Consider the following 18,466-nt stretch of genomic DNA (forward strand, 5'->3'; position numbering starts at 1 on the left):
TATAAGGGCTTATTTTTCTTGCGTGACGAGTTGTATTTTTGACTGAAACCATTAGTTTTACCATATAGTGTCCTGGAAAAAGGGGAAAAAAATTCAAGTGCGGTTCAAATTGCAAAGAAAGTGCAATTGCATGATTGTTTTTGGGGTCTTTTATTCACAGTGTTCAATATATGGTAAAACCGATGTGTGCGTATGATGCCTCAGGTCGGTGCAAGTTCTTAGATACTAAACATGTAACGTATTTTTATCTAAGTGGTGAAAAAAAAATTCCAAAGTGTGTCCAAAAAAAGAATAGCGCTTTGTCGCCTTTTTCTGAGACCCGTAGTGTTATCCTTTTTGGGATCCGGTGCTCAGTGACTGCTTATTTTTTTGCATAGAAAAGAGAGATGACAGCGTCCTCTTGGGTGAAAAAAAATTATTCCTCTTTTATTCCATCAGTGTACAAAAAAAGCGACGTTTCGACAGATTTGTCTTTGTCAAGCATAACGTTATGCTTGGAAAAAAAAAGATAATTTTTTTTTCCACCGAAGAGAACGCTGTACACTCTTTTTTTCTATGGTATGTGGAATCAAGTGATCAGTTGATACTGAACGTGTGTCCCTGTACTGCCATACTGTGTGGTGTGCACAGTTGGCATCGACCGGAGGTGCTGCAGTTTTTTTTTCTTTGTTGCGGTGGTTTTTGTTTTTTTTTTTTGGCTTATTGTCTTGCGTCTTGAACTGAAGTTTTTAATTCTACCATTTTTGTGTAGATGTGCTGTTTTGATCGCCTGTTATTGCATTTTAATGCAATGCTGTGCCGACCAATAAACGTAATTTTGGCGTTTGAATTTCTATTCTTCTCGCTACGCCATGTACCATTCGGATTATTTGATCGGGCAATTCTGAACTTGGCGATACCAAATGTTTTTTTTTTTTCTTTTCTTTTCAATGGGGCGAAAGGGGGGGTGACTTGAAATTTTAGTGTGTGTGTGTGTGTGTGTGGTTTTTTTTTTTCTTATCTTTTAAAACTTTTTTTATTGATTTGACTAGTCCCATTTAACACTGCACACTGAGATCGTTTCTGCTGATCACAGCTGCTGCATTGCTCGGACTAGCAGAAATGTTGTGTTCCTGTGAGTGCCGGTGCTCTGTCGCCTCATAGGAAGTGAGTCATGGTAGCGTCAAGGGTCATCAGTTGACCTCACGCCATCATGGCAACATCATGGCGCCCCAGCAGTGGGGAATGGCGCGATCCCCGCTGTGGCCATTAAAATTGTCTGTTAGCTGTACATGTCTACTTATAGGGTTACTGGAGCCCTTGGTAACTGGGGGGAGGCGACTTTGGACGTATAGATACGTCCAAGGTCGTGAAGGGGTTAAAAGGGTATGCATTCCCATCTCCAAAATACTATCCCAATATGTAGTGGGTGTAATAATATTCACAAATTCCTCCAATTAGAAATGTAATATAGTTCTCCTGATTAGCTATGTTGCTTACCTTTTGTGCAAGGCATTACAGTAGTTTAGGTATTTTTACGAATGGATACAAAAAGGAATCGAGTACTCCAAAATGATAATGTGGAACGTGTAGATTTATTAGAATTGCAATCCAAATAATTGACGTTTTGGTCTAATAAGACCTCCTTAAGCTGGATTGCTAAGGAGGTTAACACAAAGGCAATGATGAGGGCATAGAGCAAAGTGAGAAGGGGATAACTGCCCTGAGGAGGAGCGCACATCACCAGGGTGGTTATCCCCTTCTCACTTTGCACTATGCCCGCATCATTGCCTTTTTCTTCATTCCCTTAGGAATCCGTTTTGAAGGAAGTCTTATTCTTAGACCAAAACGTCATTTATTTAAATTGAAATTCCAATAAAGCTACACTTTCTGCATTATTTTGGAGTGCTGGATTCCTTTTCATATCTGTACATGGAGTGGTATCCTATTCAGGCACGAGTGGTATCCTATCCAGGCACCCGAGTTTACAGAGGGATGTATATCCCAAGTTCATTTTTTTATGGACAAACTGGAAAACCATAATAAATAATGAGCACAAGTAATAAGTCTACAGCTAATACATCTAATATGAAGACCTCAGCTGCAGTCACTGTAAACTGTAGAATCATAATTACAGTCAAAATAACATGTAAGTTTCATCAGCGTCAAAAACAATTGGACACATCAAATTTTGTTTTTTTTTTTTACAGACCGGGTAAAAAATGCCCTGGTTTTACGGAGTGTCTTGGAATTTCTGGACAACTAGCAACCCTGATTCCAAGCACCAAAGGGCCCTGGCAGGATTTCCAGTCTCTGCATGGACTGAATGGAGGAGGAGCATGTGATGGTTCTCAGCTCCACCGTTATATTCAGCAGCATCTCTGTCCTGAGAAGACAGATGCAGTTGACGTTGGGACATACAGTACCCTTAACCTCCAGTGAGACATTGGGACAATTGAATTAGTCCTGCTGGATGCGGACTGATGGCCAGGCTGTGTTTTACAGTCTGCAGACCGTGACATAGGTAGCTGATTATTGCCTCAGTGATCATTCACATCACTGATTTTTCAACAGGTACTACAGTGGGTACGGAAAGTATTCAGACCCCTTTAAATTTTTCACTGTTTCATTGCAGCCATTTGATAAAAAAAAAAAGCATTTTTTTTTCTCATTAATGTACACTGCAAGTGTCTATAATTTACAGTGGTGTGTGGTATTTGTCAGGTCTCTGCTGCCCCAACTTGTGTTTCGTATCATTTTATCAGTAGGCGCGCACTAGGGAGGAAGGGCCCGGTATCTAAATGTAAAAAGACCAATCAGCATTCTGAATTGGTGGGTGTGTGTGACCTACCCGAGCGTGTACGGTACATGTAACACATCCAGGCCTCCTGTCCAAAGCGATCTTCCACTCACGGCCCCTGTGTATCAAAATACAAGGAGCCCTCTGCCATTTTTTTCCAATTATTTATTTTTACACTCCACTTCCAAGACCCAGACATGCCGCCAGTCTGACTGCTACCAATCACAGATACTGTCACAGTGGGTGAGCGGGTGAAGCAATGAATATTCATGAAAATTAATGAGTGGACCCTTACTAACACCATGTTATAACACTCAAGGTCGGGTCCCCATAGACCTTTTTTATATATTTATTTATTTTTTTTTTGTCTGGCTGAACCAAACATGTGCAGGATCGCCCATCTCTTGTTGCAGCCCTTGCTGCACAGTATGAAAGGTGTAGACTCCTAGGATAATGGCCTGTGGTTCTCGCTGCATTCCAAGGTGTAATATTGTAATATTGCTACTTTGAGAATAATATAATAATAATAATAATAATAATTTTATTCATTTATATAGCGCTATTAATTCCATAGCACTTTACATACATTGGCAACACTGTCCCCATTGGGGCTCACAATCTAGAGTCCCTATCTGTATGTCTTTGGAGTGTGGGAGGAAACCGGAGTACCCGGAGGAAACCCACGCAAACACGGGGAGAACATACAAACTCCTTGCAGATAGTGTCCTTGGTGGGATTTGAACCCAGGACCCCAGCGCTGCAAGACTGCAGTGCTAACCACTGAGCCACCGTGTCGCCCTGTGTATATTATTCCTATCAAATCTGGTTTATTAGCCTGTTTTTAAATTGTGACTGTCCACGTAATTGATCTGAGTTCCCTGGACCATAAATGGAAATTGCATATAGTTGTTTGTTTTTTTTTTTTGTTTTTTTTTTGTGTTCTCCTTTTTATTATGTCACATTTCTCCCCACTTTAGATTTTGTATGGTGTACTCAGAAGTGCCAAACTTTAGTGAACCAAATCCAGACTTTGCCAACCCACAACAGAAAGCAAATCCAAATAAAGCCGTAAGTTATATTTAAGAAGCAGAAATGAGATGCGCACCGAAAGGGAACCTGGCAGCTGTTGCATATTGCTTAAACTAAAGGCGGCATGAGATCCAGACATGCTTCCTCATTACAGAAAGCTTTGTGTTCTCCAAAACCTTCCATTTTAGGGAAAGGTTAGCTTAATAAATAGCTGGCTAAGAGCAGAGTCCTCTGAGCGGGTTCCATTGATTTCTGGCCTCCTGGCTGAGCTTGATTGTCAAGCCTCGCCTTATTTGTGTATAAGGGGGAGGCTGTCAATCAAGCAGACCCCAAAGGTGAAGTCAGAGGGATATGCCAAGTGGACGCCTTTTTCTATTTTTCAAGCTAGGTTTTCTGTAAAATGCTGCAGTGCTCTGAATTAAGATGGCTTTTTGCAATGGGGTAGCCTGATGGGTTCCTTTTAGGAAATGTTAAATGCCATACAGAAGTATAGATTTATTATGTCTTAAAGTCAAACTGGCTGTAGATAACAATCAACAGTCAAATAAATGCAAAAAGGCAAAGGAGAAAAAAGTGCCCAGTGTTAATCTCTCTCAATTAAAACTCAGTTGGGTCATTGCCGCTGCTTTCACCTTTAAGCTGGTCTTTGACACATTTTGTACTGTAGGTGCCTCATTCCAGTTTTCAAGTAATAGGGGAAAAATTGAGTCTACTGTACAATGCAATGCCTTTAGGAGGGTTTGCTTATTGGTATAATAAAATACATCTTGTCTTCCAGGTGAATATGGATCAAAGCAATAATTCCCCTCCAAACAATGGTAAGTGCAATGCTATTTGGGAGTGACAAATTGAACTCTTTGCCATTGATGGTGGCAGGCAGGAATCTTAATGTAAATGGCCATGTTGGAGCACCAGTTTTTAGTTTAATGTAACAAGTCTAACAAAAAATAAAATAAAAATTGTGGTGATTAATTTCTTTAAAGGGTTGACGCACTATAGCAACTTTATCCTTTTGCAAATTCTATCCTTTGGTTAGGCGAGAAGTGATAACTTTAGCAATTGTGGGGATCCCATTGATTGAGGGCACCAGTGACAGAGTGGTGAGCCCAGATCCCGCATTCTTCCAGGAGTGAATGGAGCAGATCTGTGCTGCCACTATACAGTTTACAGAGCTGTGGCCACTGCCAGGAACAGCGGGTTGGTGGTGGTGCAAGGTGTTGTACCCCCAGGGATCTGTTACTGACCTATCTTTAGGTTAGGCCATCATTTTAAAGTTACTGGACAATCCCTCTACCTATATGAATACAGAGGGTTGGAATGCTTCAATTAAAGCACCACTTCAGTATTTCTATTTTTTTTGTGTTCTACTCTGTCCAGCATCTTCATCTGTCCACGTCACGCTGTAGTTTGTGACCTGCCAGTTTCTTTAGTGTTTCAAGGAGCACGCCAGAGGTCACAACTCAATAAGAGTCTATGAGAACCTTATTCTTGCCGTGTTCTGACTCTGTCATGTTGAGAGCTTCTGATGTAACTTCTGCCAACTTGGAAGATGGCGCTGTGAAACCAGAGCAATGCCAAAAAATGTGGATACTGCAGGGTGAGTATAAGAGTAGAAACAGGGGACTTAGATTTAAGGCACCACTCAAGTGGTTAAAAAATAATTGCCGGAGTGATGTTTTAAGACAGATTAAAAAGTTTTGAAATTTTCCACTTTTAAACACTAGGGGGAGCAGCTGCTGAAATTTGGCATGAAAACTTGGCATAATGCCAGCTCACATGATGACTGCAGTAAACGTGGGCGGGGTCTGATCATATGTACTGTAAGTCTCCTCCCCTTTCGGGTGTCTGCAAAAGGATAAAGAAGGAAGACGTTTAGAATCACCGAGCAGTAACCTTTTATTGGTGACTGCAAAGTGATGTTAACATGTAGAAAGTATCACTGAGGAAGGCTACCAGCACAGATTCTGCTAGTTGGTGCTATTTACTGTATCTTATGCTGAGGTTAGATATGTGAAGATGGTAACACCCTTGACCTGGTCTTTATCCGTCTCTGCTCAATCTCTCACTTTGACAACTCACCTCTTCCCCTCTCTGACCACATCATCCTCTCCTTCAAGCTCACAAACCCTCGTCCGCCCCAGCATACTCCCACCTATCACACATTCAGAAACCTACAGGCCATTGACTTTCAGACACTTACAGACTCTCTACACCAGGGGTGGGCAATTAATTTTCCCATGGGGCCGCATGAGAAATTGGGATGGTTTTAGAGGGCCAGACTAATATAATTAACTCAGTTTTACCCAATACTATATACAGTATATATACTATCCCTTCATAAACAAACAGTAAGTTACGGACTGTGTGACCCCTCATGGCCCCGCACGCACACACGCAGACATGTCCATTTTTTTCTCCAGCAGCATGGGTGTCACACGGATCGCACACTAATGTGATCTGTGTGACATCAGTGTGACAAATACCAGAGAAAACACGGGTCTTTTTAATAAAAATATTTTCTATATTTACCTCTCTCCAGCGCTGCTGTCTCTGGCTCTGCTGCCTCCCGCTCCTTATCGCCAGTAATTTTACTCACTGAATATTCACTGCAGTATATACTGCACCTGTAATATACATCACTACACTCCTATATACTGCACCTATAATATACATCACTACACTCCTATATACTGCACCTGTAATATACATCACTACACTCCTATATACTGCACCTGTAGTATACATCACTACACTCCTATATACTGCACCTGTAATATACATCACCATATATATCACTAGACGCCTATATACTACACCTGTAAAACTACATTCCCATATATATCACTAGACCCCTATATACTACACCTGTAAAACTACATTCCCATATATATCACTAGACCCCTATATGCTACACCTGTAAAACTACATTCCCATATAGTACATCACTACACCCAAATATTACTCACCAGTTACCCCCCCTCCCCCCATTGTCCCCTCAGGTTATTACTCACCTCTCCCTCCTCAGGTACCTCCGTACGGGCCCCCGCCGCTGCTGTTCTTGTAGGGGCCCCGCCGCTGCTTCTCTCCGTACGGGTCCCGGCTTCTCCAGCTTCTGCTCCTGCCGGGCGGGAACTTTTCAAATGACACACACGCGCGCCGTACTGATGACATCAGGGCGCGAGTGTGTGTCACAGAGAAAGTTGCCGGGCAGAGAATAGAGGACAGATTCCTGCGTTCCGCTGCCTACACTGTGCGGCGCTGCAGGATCTGTCCTCTGTTGCCTGCCCGGCACGCAGTGTGTGATGAGGGCAATCTGACCACGGGCCTCCCGGAGCCTGGAGCTCCTGACAACAGGTCAGATTGCCCTCATCACTGACCGGCCAGCAAGGACGCCCTGAGCCAGGCAGGCCGGTCACAGAGTAGGCGGGCTGTATGTGGCCCGCGGGCCGCCTTTTGCCCAGATCTGCTCTACACTCATCACTGTCCCCTATCTCCTCACTTTCCTATCCTGATCTGGCTTTAAACCACTACAATGAAACACTCAGAAGCACCCTGGACCAAGTAGCACCCCTCACTCTTAGAACCTCCAAACACAGTAAAACAGCGTGGCTCACATCACAAACTCTTATTTCTCCAGCGATGCTCTAGGACTGCCGAACGCCTATGGAGGGAAAACCTGCACACCAGAAAACTTCATCCACTACAAGGTCATGTTAAGGACCTACAACTCTTCCCTTCACCTCGCTAAACAGACCTACTTCCCCACCCTTATCTCCTCACTATCCAACAATCCAAAAAAGCTCTTTTGACACCTTTCACTCCCTCCTCAGTCCCAAAGCACAGACCCCTATCACAGACCTTTATGCTGATGACCTTGGCTCGTATTTCAGAGAAAATAAAAAAAAAACATCCGCCGAGAGATCAGCTCCCAGCCACCAAGCTTTGTGAATCCCATCCCTCCCCACATCCCATCCAGCTCACTTTCCATATTTGACCCAGTCACAGAGGAGGAAGTCTCCCGGCTCCTCTCTTCTCGTCCTACCACTTGCCCTACTGATCCCTTTCCCTCACACCTACTCCAGTCAATCTCTCCGGTTGTCACTACTCGCCTAACTAAAATCTTCACTCTCTCTCTCCCTCTTCTGGTATCTTCCCCTGTTCCCTCAAACACTCTATCATTACTCCATTATTAAAAAAAAAAACTTCTCTTAATTCGTCCTGCACAAGCAACTACAGACCAGTCTCCAATCTCTGCTTCATCTCCAAACTCTTGGAGCATCTGGTCTACTCCCGTCTCACCCGCTACCTTTCCACTCACTCTCTTCTAGATCCTTTACAGTCTGGCTTCCGCCCTTTACACTCAACAGAAACTGCCCTTGTCAAAGTGACCACTGACATATTCACAGCAAAACGTAACGGTGACCACTCTGCTTATTCTTCTTGACCTCTCTGCCGCCTTCGACACTGTTGACCACCATCTCCTTCTCTCTATGCTCCATTCTATCGGCCTAAAGGACACTGTTCTTTCCTGGTTCTCTTCCCATCATTCTGGCCGCTCATTCAGTGTATCATTTGCTGGCTCCACATCTTCTCCTCTTCCTCTCACTGTTGGGGTCCCTCAAGGTTCAGTCCTTGGCCCTCTTCTTTTCTCCCTCTTCACTGCCCCAATTGGAATGACCATCGGCAGATTTGGCTTTCAGTACCACCTTTATGCTGATGACAGAGCTATAGACCTCATCCCCTGAGCTCACCCCCGCTGTACTACAGAACACCAGTGATTGCCTGACTGCAGTTTGCAATGTCATGTCTGCTCTCTATCTGAAACTTAACCTTTCCAAAACTGAACTTTTTCTTTTCCCTCCAGTCTTCCAACCTTCCTAAACCTGACATCTCCCTCTCTGTGTGTGGCACAATGATAAGTCCTAGGCAGCAAGTCCGCTGTCTGGGTATTATACTTGACACTGATCTCTCCTTCACCTCCCACATACAATCTCTTGCCCGCACCTGCCGCTTGCACCTCAAGAACATCCCTTTCTCACAATGGAAACGACAAAAACCCTCACCGTGGCCCTGATCCACTCTCGCCTTGACTAATTGTAACTCTATTAATTGGTCTCCCCATAACTAGACTCTCTCCTCTACAGTCCATCCTTAATGCAGCAGCCAGGGTCACCTATCTGGCCAACCGCTACTCGGATGCCTCTGCTCTGTGCCAGTCATTGCACTTGCTGCCCATATATCACAGGATCCAATTCAAACTGCTTGTTCTCACCCACAAAGCTCTCCAGTGTGGCACCCCCCTACATCTCCACCCTTCTCTCTGTCTATCATCCCACCCGTTCTCTACGCTCTGCAAATGACTTTCGACTAACATCCACACTAATTCGAACCTCCCACTCCCGAATCCAAGACTTCTTCCGAGCTGCACCAAACCTCTGGAACGCTCTACCCCAAGAAGTTAGGACGAATCACAACTTACTCAGCTTCAGACGCACCCTAAAAACGCATCTTTTTAGGGCGGCCTATCACAATCCCTAGCCAAACTAATTTCATCTAATCCCTCCACAACTTCTCAGAAAATTACCCCACGTCAAACTCCATGGCACCCAAATGCATCTCAAGGCTCTGGCCAACTGATCCAGGAAGCCATTATCTAGCCCCCATTTTCTTGAGATGGCTGGATGTCATTGTAAATAAGCACTTGTACCTTGCCCCCCCCCCCCCATCTCATTGTAGATTGCAAGCTCTCACGAGCAGGGTTGTCTTTTTTTCCCTTTAAATATTGTATTTTCTACCACTGTTACTTGTTTGTATATGATCCTCCTGAATTGTAAAGCGCTGCGGAATATGTTGGCGCTATAGAAATAAAGATTATTATAATAATAATAATAATAATAATATGTGGAGGGTATCACATGCTGCAATTAGATATGCGGACTGTACTATACGCTGGGGTTAAAACAGTGTAGTGTGTTTCACATGATGGGATTAGTTATGTGACCTCCCCCATCAACTCCTAGGGGAGCAGTGGTGTAATGTGACCCCCCCCCCCCCCACTACGTCCATTTCTATGGGATCAGTAAGGTAACGTGTGATCCCTGCTCTCTTCACTTCTATGTGAACAGTGGTGTAATATATGCCTACATTGCATATGCCTCTCTGGACTGTACCACACAAGATGGGTATTATGGCTCTGTGGGGTTATTGCATGATGGGCCTTAGATATGCATCTCTGGGTTGCACCACAGATAATGGGTATTAGATACTCTGCTCTAGGGCCTATCACCACTCACAGTTGTGGATACTCTTCTCCTCGCTGACCTCCACTCTGCTTTTGCTGCATCTTGGCATCTCTTGTTACTACTCTCTCGCTGGAAATTAGAGCTAGCAGCATAGCTACCGGCTTTAAAATATAAAAAAAAAACAAAACAATCCCCTCCCACACCTATGATCTGGACAGTCGGAGACTGCCACAATGCAGGAGAATGCAGTTGGACACTGACCGCATTGTCCTATGTACAGGGGCTGCAAAATTTGAGGTGTGTAAGTACCATTACCAGACTCTCACCAGCAAATGAAAAATATGGCAGCCTCCAGTGTCTGCCAAAAAGAAATAAACTGCAAAACACATTTCATTTTGTATTATTAATTGGCTATATAATTATTAATACAATACAGATATGGTGGTGCTTGCTGCAAACCCACAATGCTGCAATCCAAATCATCCAAATGTAGTGTTTGGCAACATTTGTCAGGCTTCTGGTGGGAACGATGGACAGTGTTGATGCTCTGTAATTCTTGGAGTACACATGCTTAACTCTTGCTTTCTTTCTTGCAGGTAATGGGCCACAATCTGTGCCAGGAACGGCTTCTAATCATGCACCTTCATATAGTAACAATGGTCGTGCTAATGGACGGGGACCTGTAAACCAACAAACCATTGCTCCACCAGCTAATTCTGCTCCACAAACAGCTGCCTCCATAAGCAATGGACGAGACCCACGAAGAGCCAAGAGATGACGTGTATATATTTCTGTACGCCCTAATAGATTACACACCAGACTCCTAAGTTGTGAGCCTGTGCTTGTCTAGCTATGGTTATACACTTTCCAACATGCCCTGCCAATGATCTGCCAGGGCATGCTGGGGGTTGTAGTTCCCAAACAGCTGCCGAGACCCAGGTTGCAGACCACTGCTCTACTTGAACACTTAGTGCACTTTTATTTATGGTAATGTGAAGAGTTGGGTTTGTTGCATTTTTTTTTTTATTTTTGTATTTCAGTACCTCAGTTTCCATATGATGTATGATATTGCCGAGTTATTATCAGGATACTGTATTGATGAATCTGGAGCAATATATAAAATTCTGATAAATTACCACACTGGACCAAATGGGATTTGCAGACACGATCTCTTCATAGCTTAAATTGTTTCCTTTTGGGATTTTGTAATGTTCCTATAAAAGTTGCAGAGTTAGGGGTGCATTCTGCTGGGGATTACAGGAGGTATTGGAACATGTTATACGTATCTATTCATTTATTTTGGTTAACTACACCCAAGTTTGTTTGAGAACAATGCTAAGAGTGGTAAATACTGTTGTATGCCAAGTATGCTGTTTTTTCTCATAATGACATGTTATTAATAAACGTCATTTCTTTTTTTTTTAATGATGCTTGTCGGTTTTTATTTTTTTTTTTTTAAATTTTTAGTGGCTATGTATATGGAAACCCTTGCCATAGGTTTTTGTAATCTTTAAAGGGAACCTGTCAGCAGAAATGTCCCCTAAAACCTAACAGATTCCCCCTCTCCGCTGGTGACGTGCACGCAGGGTTAAGATTATGGGCGGTGCTGTGATGTTTATTCCTAAGCAACCGCCCATAATCGCGGGACCGCGCTTTCCCCCTCGGCCTGCTTCTTTCTGCGCAAGCGCGCTGCTGCTGACCTCACTTCGCCTCCTTCCCATCTTGCCCCGAGGCAGGAAATAGATGGGAAGAGCGCGGAGCAGTGACTACACCGAAAGCGCGGTCCCGCGATTATGGGCGGTTGCTTAGGAATAAACATCACAGCACCGCCCATAATCTTAACCCTGCGTGCACGTGACGCTGGGCACAGTGCTCATCCCCCAATCATAATTCTGCTGACAGGTTCCCTTTAAAGATTGTCTATTTACATTTCTTCTCATAAAGGGAACCAGTCACCAGGATTTTCGTATATAACCTAAAGCCAGTGCTATACTGGCACTATCGGGCTGCTTCTCTACATACCTGTAGTGGTCAGCTCGGATGTATAGGTTTTGAAATCCAAGTAAGTAAAGTTTATCAAATTAGCTACTTGTTGAGTGACAGCAGCTGAGGAGCAGATAATATCTAGGGGGTATGCATAGTTATCCCCTCCCTCTGTTAGAATTATACAATCGACCTAGCAGGACCAGTGGTGAGGTTATACTCATGTGACCAGAAGTGATGGGGCCTCAGCCAACAAAGCTGGATACCAGGTCACATATATGACCTCACCACTGGTCCTGCTAGGTCGATTGTATCATACTTATGCTAATTCTAAGTATGATACATTCGACCTAGCAAGTAAGTAAAGTTCCAGCAATGCACTGCTATTTGATTGACAGGTGCAACAGGAAGGGAACATGAGGGTTGGGTCTTGCTATCTGTTCCCACCTCTGTCTGCGTGCCTGGCCTTAGTAGATGCTAGACTGTACGGGTTGCATTTTGAACACACCCCTATCATGTGACAGAAATAACTCATACCTGGAAGGAGCCTATACATTCTAGCATCTACCAAGGCACTGTAAACCTTAATATGAGCATTCTCAGCAGTTCTAAGGCAGAGGTGTATCTGGGGGGGTGGCTGGCATGGCATCTGCTCCAGGCGCAGCTGTCAGGGGGGGCGCTGTTGAGCCGCCTTATGCGGCGGTCTGAGTCTCCTTGGCGGCTGTGTGTTGTTGTCGCCCCTGTAGTGGCCGCAGGCTATTCTGAGTCCCAGCTGTCACGTTAACAGCCGAGACTCAGAGGAAGTGCAGCGCTCGGCTCCCACTGATCAATTGTCCTTGTATCTGTCAGACGCGAGGACAATTGAGCAGTGCCCGCAGCCCTGACTTCCGGGTCAGAGAAATGTCTGTAATGTGATCAGGTCAGCTGATCACACTGCTGAAGCTGACCACACTGCTGACCCGGAAGTCAAGGCCGCAGCGCAAAGGCGGCAGAGAGCACTGCTAAGTGCTCCAGTGTGGAGCTGAAGACACCACCGAAGAGGAGCATTATGGGGTGAGGGGCGAGGTATCTATGGACACAGAATGGGGAGACAGAGGATGGGGAGAGGGCAGTATCTATATACACAGTATGGGGGAGAGAAGGTGGGAAAAGGGAACTATTTGTGGACACAGGGTGGGAACAGAGGATGGGGGAAGTATCTTTAGACAGTATGGGGAGAGAGAGGATGAGGGGTGATTTATTCAGACATAGTATAGGGGTAAGGGGTAATATACGGGGGAGAGAGAGAGAGTGAGAGGTGATGTATACAGACATGGTATAGGGAGTGAATGTATACAGATATTGTATGTGGAGCGATTGGGGGAATGTAGAGCAAACGGAAAAGAAATTTTGAGGACACAGAATTGTTATTATTATAGCGCCATGAATTCCATGGCGCTTTACATGTGAAAGGGGTATACATAATAGTTAAAAGTAGGGGTAATTAGCAGTATACCAAATTGTGAATCCACAATAATCAAACGAAATTAGCTGGATCAGATCAAACAAAAAGGATAAAACCTAAAACATAACTTTTAATATTATGCTGATAAAAGTGAGAAAGCTCACAGGTTATAAGCAATGGTGGCCCAAAACCACCTGAACTAAAATTGGGCTAAATATGGTAGGCCCAAACAAAAAGTGTCCCAGATAGGTACCACGGTAGGACTTTCTACACCTTGTAGTTGCTGGTCACCACCTGGGACATTGATACACAAAACATCAACAATCAGAACCCCAACCGTAGGGAAGATGTATGTACTATGTGTGTCAAACAAATTAGAAGTTCCTAGACCTTTACAACCCGTATTTTTCATAAATCCCACTTTAGGTGGGAACGGTCTTACCGGTCCGGAGCTCCGTAGGCATAGAACAATTGGTTTGGCGGTTCAGGCAGGGGGCTGTTTTACCAGCATGTTTAGATCCCTCGGAGGCCTCAACCAAAAACAGGGCATACAATCACCATGCCCACTCCCAACGTTTCAACCTTAGTTCATCAGGGGAGTTTCTGTGGGGAAGTGCAGTCAAGCGGTGTCACCACCGAAAGACTGTTACAAAGTGCCCAAGTCACTGTATGAGAAAAAGAAAAAACACATACACTAAGAATAAGCCCTAAAGCCTTGGATCAAGCCATGTATGTAGCCCATAGGATCGCAATACTCACCGCATAATGGCGTGCACGTAGAGCCCAAAGTTCATATCTGCCGCGCTCAGCGTCCACAGGACGCTCAATAAATAGCCCGGCGCATGCGCGATTGGGCACGTCATCGATGACGGTCACTCCCAGAGTTCCTCCAGGCCGGAAGTGACGCGGCACCGATCGCCATTGATGACGCTCACCTCCCAGCACACCTTCAAACCGGAAGTGAGTCATCACCAATAGCCGCGTCGCCATCCGGGCGTCACGGCTGATACCCGAAGCGGCCACATCCGGGTATATGGAACGCAAGCTGTGTGTAATATTACACGTGGCTTAGGATACGCCCATTATAGTGTGGGCGCATCTATAAGCTGGCCGCGGACCAATCAAAACAAAGAGGGGCACGGAGGGTCAAGTCCATAGACATGCCAGTATACGTATTGGTAATAGTCAGGCTCCACATAAGCAATAGATATCAGCAAGTGATTTAGCCAAATATATCCAAGGAAAGTGTCCGAAAAAAAAGAGAGAAAAACACATGAGCAGCCCGGGGAGGGGGGGGGGGGGATGGGTTTACAAAGACACCTGGGATAAGTAGTTATTATTATGCATGAGGGGCATGGTAGAAGACAATACCCGACACATGGAGGTTGTGTACCTAGGGAAATGGATATCAATGGGCATATACTCATAGGTCCCAACTCGGCCGATATGACATCATAGGAGGATAGTAAGGTCAGGGTGGAAGAGAGGTAAAACTAAAGTGCACACTCATCTCTCACCCTAACTGCAAGGCCCTACCTATCATGTGGGGGTCGGCACCCTACATCTCCCACGCCCATGGTGCCCCCACTCGGGCGTCGGCTATCCCTCCTCTAGGCCTCCCTATTTCTAGGGTGCTCCTAAAAAAGGGATGAAAGACAGGGATTCATTCAGTCCTCCTGGTGTCATTGTGTCCAAACTGTAAATCCAGAAACACTCTTTCTGCAGGATGGTCCTATCCCAGTTTCCACCCCTGCGTGGAGGAGGAATGAGGTCAATGCCCATTACTCTAAAAGTCCCCAGGTCCCCATTTTGGCAGATGTTAAAATGTCTCGCCACGGGTGTGTCGTTCTTCTTGAGGATGTCTCCCTTATGCTCCCCCACTCTGCGTCTCAATTCTCTACTCGTCTTACCCACGTACATTTTGCCACATCCACAGGTCACCTTGTACACTACCCCTTTTGACTTGCATGTTATCAACGATCGCAGGGAATATAGCCTGGTGCCACTCGAGTTCTTAAATTCATTCCCTTCCTCGATAAACTTACAGTTTATGCAGTCATGACACTTAAAGCAGCCATGTATTCCCGTCTTTGTCCTCACCGGTCTATTTTCCTCAAAGTGACTGTGCACCAGTCTGTCACCTAGGGATTTTGATTTTCTAAAGGTGATTGAGGGATAGCTGAGGAGAAGTTTATTTATTGTGGGATCCATGTGCAGTATAGACCAGTGTTTGTTTAGTGTTTGTCTTAGGTCAAATGAACCATTGTTGAACGTTGTAATGAATCTCAGGACATCTGAGTTATCATCATTTCGATGGTTGGAGTTCAATAGGTTGCTGCGGTCCAGCTCACACGTGGACTTGTATGCCTTGGCAATCACCCCCTCAGGGTAGCCCCTCTCCCTCAACCGTCCCATCAAATCCACAGATTGTGTGCGGAAGGACATATCGTCAGAGCAATTTCTCCGCATCCTGATAAATTGTCCCTTAGGAATTCCCTTTTTTAAGGGAACAGGATGGGCACTATCCCACTTCAAGAGTGAGTTTGAAGAGGTGGCTTTCCTGAAGGTTGTTGTCTTTAGGCAACCCTCGGGACCCTTCTCGACCAACACGTCCAAAAATGCCAGGCTGTCCCCACCTACTTCACAGGTGAAATGTAGACCAATGTTGTTATTGTTGAGGACAGCCATGAAGGAATGGAAGTCAGCTTCCGATCCCTTCCAGACGACGAAAACGTCGTCTATATATCTAAGCCACAAAACGACGTCCTCAGTGTCCACCTCGCCACCAAACACAACCTTCTCCTCCCACCAGCCCAAGAGGAGATTAGCATACGATGGGGCACAGCAAGTCCCCATCGCAGTCCCCTTGAGCTGATGGAAGAACCTCCCATCGAAGGTAAAAACATTCTTAGTCAGGCAGAAGGTGAGTGCCTCGATGACAAATTTATTGTGTTGGATATACTGATTTCCTCTGGTGCCCAGGAAATATTGTACAGCCTCGATCCCAACTGTATGGGGAATGGAGGAATACAGGGCCTCAACATCGATGCTGCACAATATCATGCCCTCCTCCAAGAAAATACCGTCGATTCTCCGAAGAAAATCCGTTGTATCCCTTAGATAGGAGTTGAGTGACAGAACGAATGGTCTTAGAATCCTGTCTACGTAAATGCTCAGTTTTTCCGTTAGACTGCCTATCCCAGACACAATTGGGCGACCCTTTACAGGGCTGCAGCCCTTATGTATTTTGGGTAGGATATAAAAGGTTGCCATGACTGGGAAGGTCGGAAAAAGAAAATCGAACTCATTTTTGTCTATGAGATTTCTATTCAAAGCTGTTTCTAACATGTTCTTTAATTCCTTCTTAAAACCCAGCATCGGGCTTGAATCCAGTTTTGCATAGGATGACTTATCCCTCAAAATGTCTAAACAGATGTTTTTATAGTCCTTGGAGTCCAGTATCACCACGTTACCCCCTTTATCAGAGGGTTTTATGGTGATACTGGAGTCCCTTTCCAGACATTGTAGACTGAGCATTTCAGATTTAGACAGGTTGTAATGACCCCTACGTTTGTCAACATTCTTTCTTAGATCCTTGGTTACCATGTTCACAAATATGTCTATGGCATCAACCTCCGTTGGTGTGGGGGGCATTCTTGTACTCCTATTTTTGAGATTCGTGAATGGTCCTTCCCCCAAATCATTGGGGTTCATATCACTCAAATGGAAGAGGCACCTAACATCTTCTAGAAGGTCTTCTGAGATCCCCAGTTCACCCGAGGCTTTCTCGTTTAGTTTACCAAAATACTTCTTCCACTTAAGACGTCTAGCAAAAAGATTCAAATCTTTAATTGCTGTGAATTCGTCAAAATCGGAGGTGGGGACAAATGACAAACCTCTATCCAAAACCCGTTGTTCAATGTCACTGAGGGGTCTAGAGGACAAATTCATCACCTGAGGTGCCACACACATTATTGCGGATTTATTTGGCCCTTGCTTCTCAGGTGGTATTGATTGTCTAAAAAACCACCCCGGCCAAAGTTGTGGTTGGCACCCCTGTAGCTGGATCGGCCTCTCCCTCTATGCTTTTTGAATTGTTGTGGTCTAAACTGGTTGTTCCTAGAGTCGGTGTCTGAAATATCAGCATCCGTTGAAGAAAAATCTGTCTCACTCTGTCTATTCACTCGATTGCCTGATGGAATATAAACTCTGTTATCCTTGAAGTCCTGGAGATCTCTAATATAGAACTTATGCTTTCTCTCCTTTAATTTGTATTGAAACTTCTCAATTACACCTTGCAGTACGAGTTCCTTGTTGGCAAAATCACCTTCACTGGAGAATTTGCGTGTAATATCAATGTGTTCCCTTAGGGAATTTTCCAGAGTAGACAGATTTTTCCTCTCCTCCTCAAGAAGTAATTTCATAAGTCTGAGGGAGCTTTCTGTGGCCTCTTTTTCCCACTTAGCTATGAAGTCCGGATTTTTATGCCGGTACCCTGGCTGTAATGTTATCCTAAGATGTCTAGGAACGATTTCCTCCTTCAGATAGCTCTCTAGCGATTGGACCTCCCACCAGGAAACAATACGCTCCTTGTATATCCTGGTGAGGTCCTTAAATGCCCCACTCAGTGTTGGTGTATACCTCTTGAGGCTTAAGTTTTTTTCCGAGAACACTTCCTTGGCCTCAGAGGCCCACTGCCTTGTATCAATATCTGACGATAAAAAGCCCGCCATCGACCAAGTATAATATTGGGGTAATTAGCAGTATACCAAATTGTGAATCCACAGTAATCAAACGAAATTAGCTGGATCAGATCAAACAAAAAGGATAAAACCTAAAACATAACTTTTAATATTATGCTGATAAAAGTGAGAAAGCTCACAGGTTATAAGCAATGGTGGCCCAAAACCACCTGAACTAAAATTGGGCTAAATATGGTAGGCCCAAACAAAAAGTGTCCCAGATAGGTACCACGGTAGGACTTTCTAC

General features: G+C 44.6%; 1 protein-coding gene across 1 annotated transcript in view; it reads left to right on the forward strand.

The window, feature by feature from the left end:
- The window catches only part of NABP1 (nucleic acid binding protein 1), a 63,835-nt gene extending 52,402 nt beyond the window's left edge, over positions 1-11,433 (forward strand). Inside the window, exons 4-6 of the mRNA XM_075319066.1 lie at positions 3,757-3,847; positions 4,587-4,626; positions 10,647-11,433. Coding sequence (XP_075175181.1) covers positions 3,757-3,847; positions 4,587-4,626; positions 10,647-10,828 — 313 coding nt within the window. The 3' untranslated portion in view covers positions 10,829-11,433. The remainder of the gene's footprint in view (positions 1-3,756; positions 3,848-4,586; positions 4,627-10,646) is intronic.
- The last annotated feature ends 7,033 nt before the right edge of the window (positions 11,434-18,466 follow it).

Source organism: Anomaloglossus baeobatrachus, chromosome 7 (genome assembly GCF_048569485.1).
Source record: "Anomaloglossus baeobatrachus isolate aAnoBae1 chromosome 7, aAnoBae1.hap1, whole genome shotgun sequence".
Taxonomy (NCBI): Eukaryota; Metazoa; Chordata; class Amphibia; order Anura; family Aromobatidae; genus Anomaloglossus; species Anomaloglossus baeobatrachus.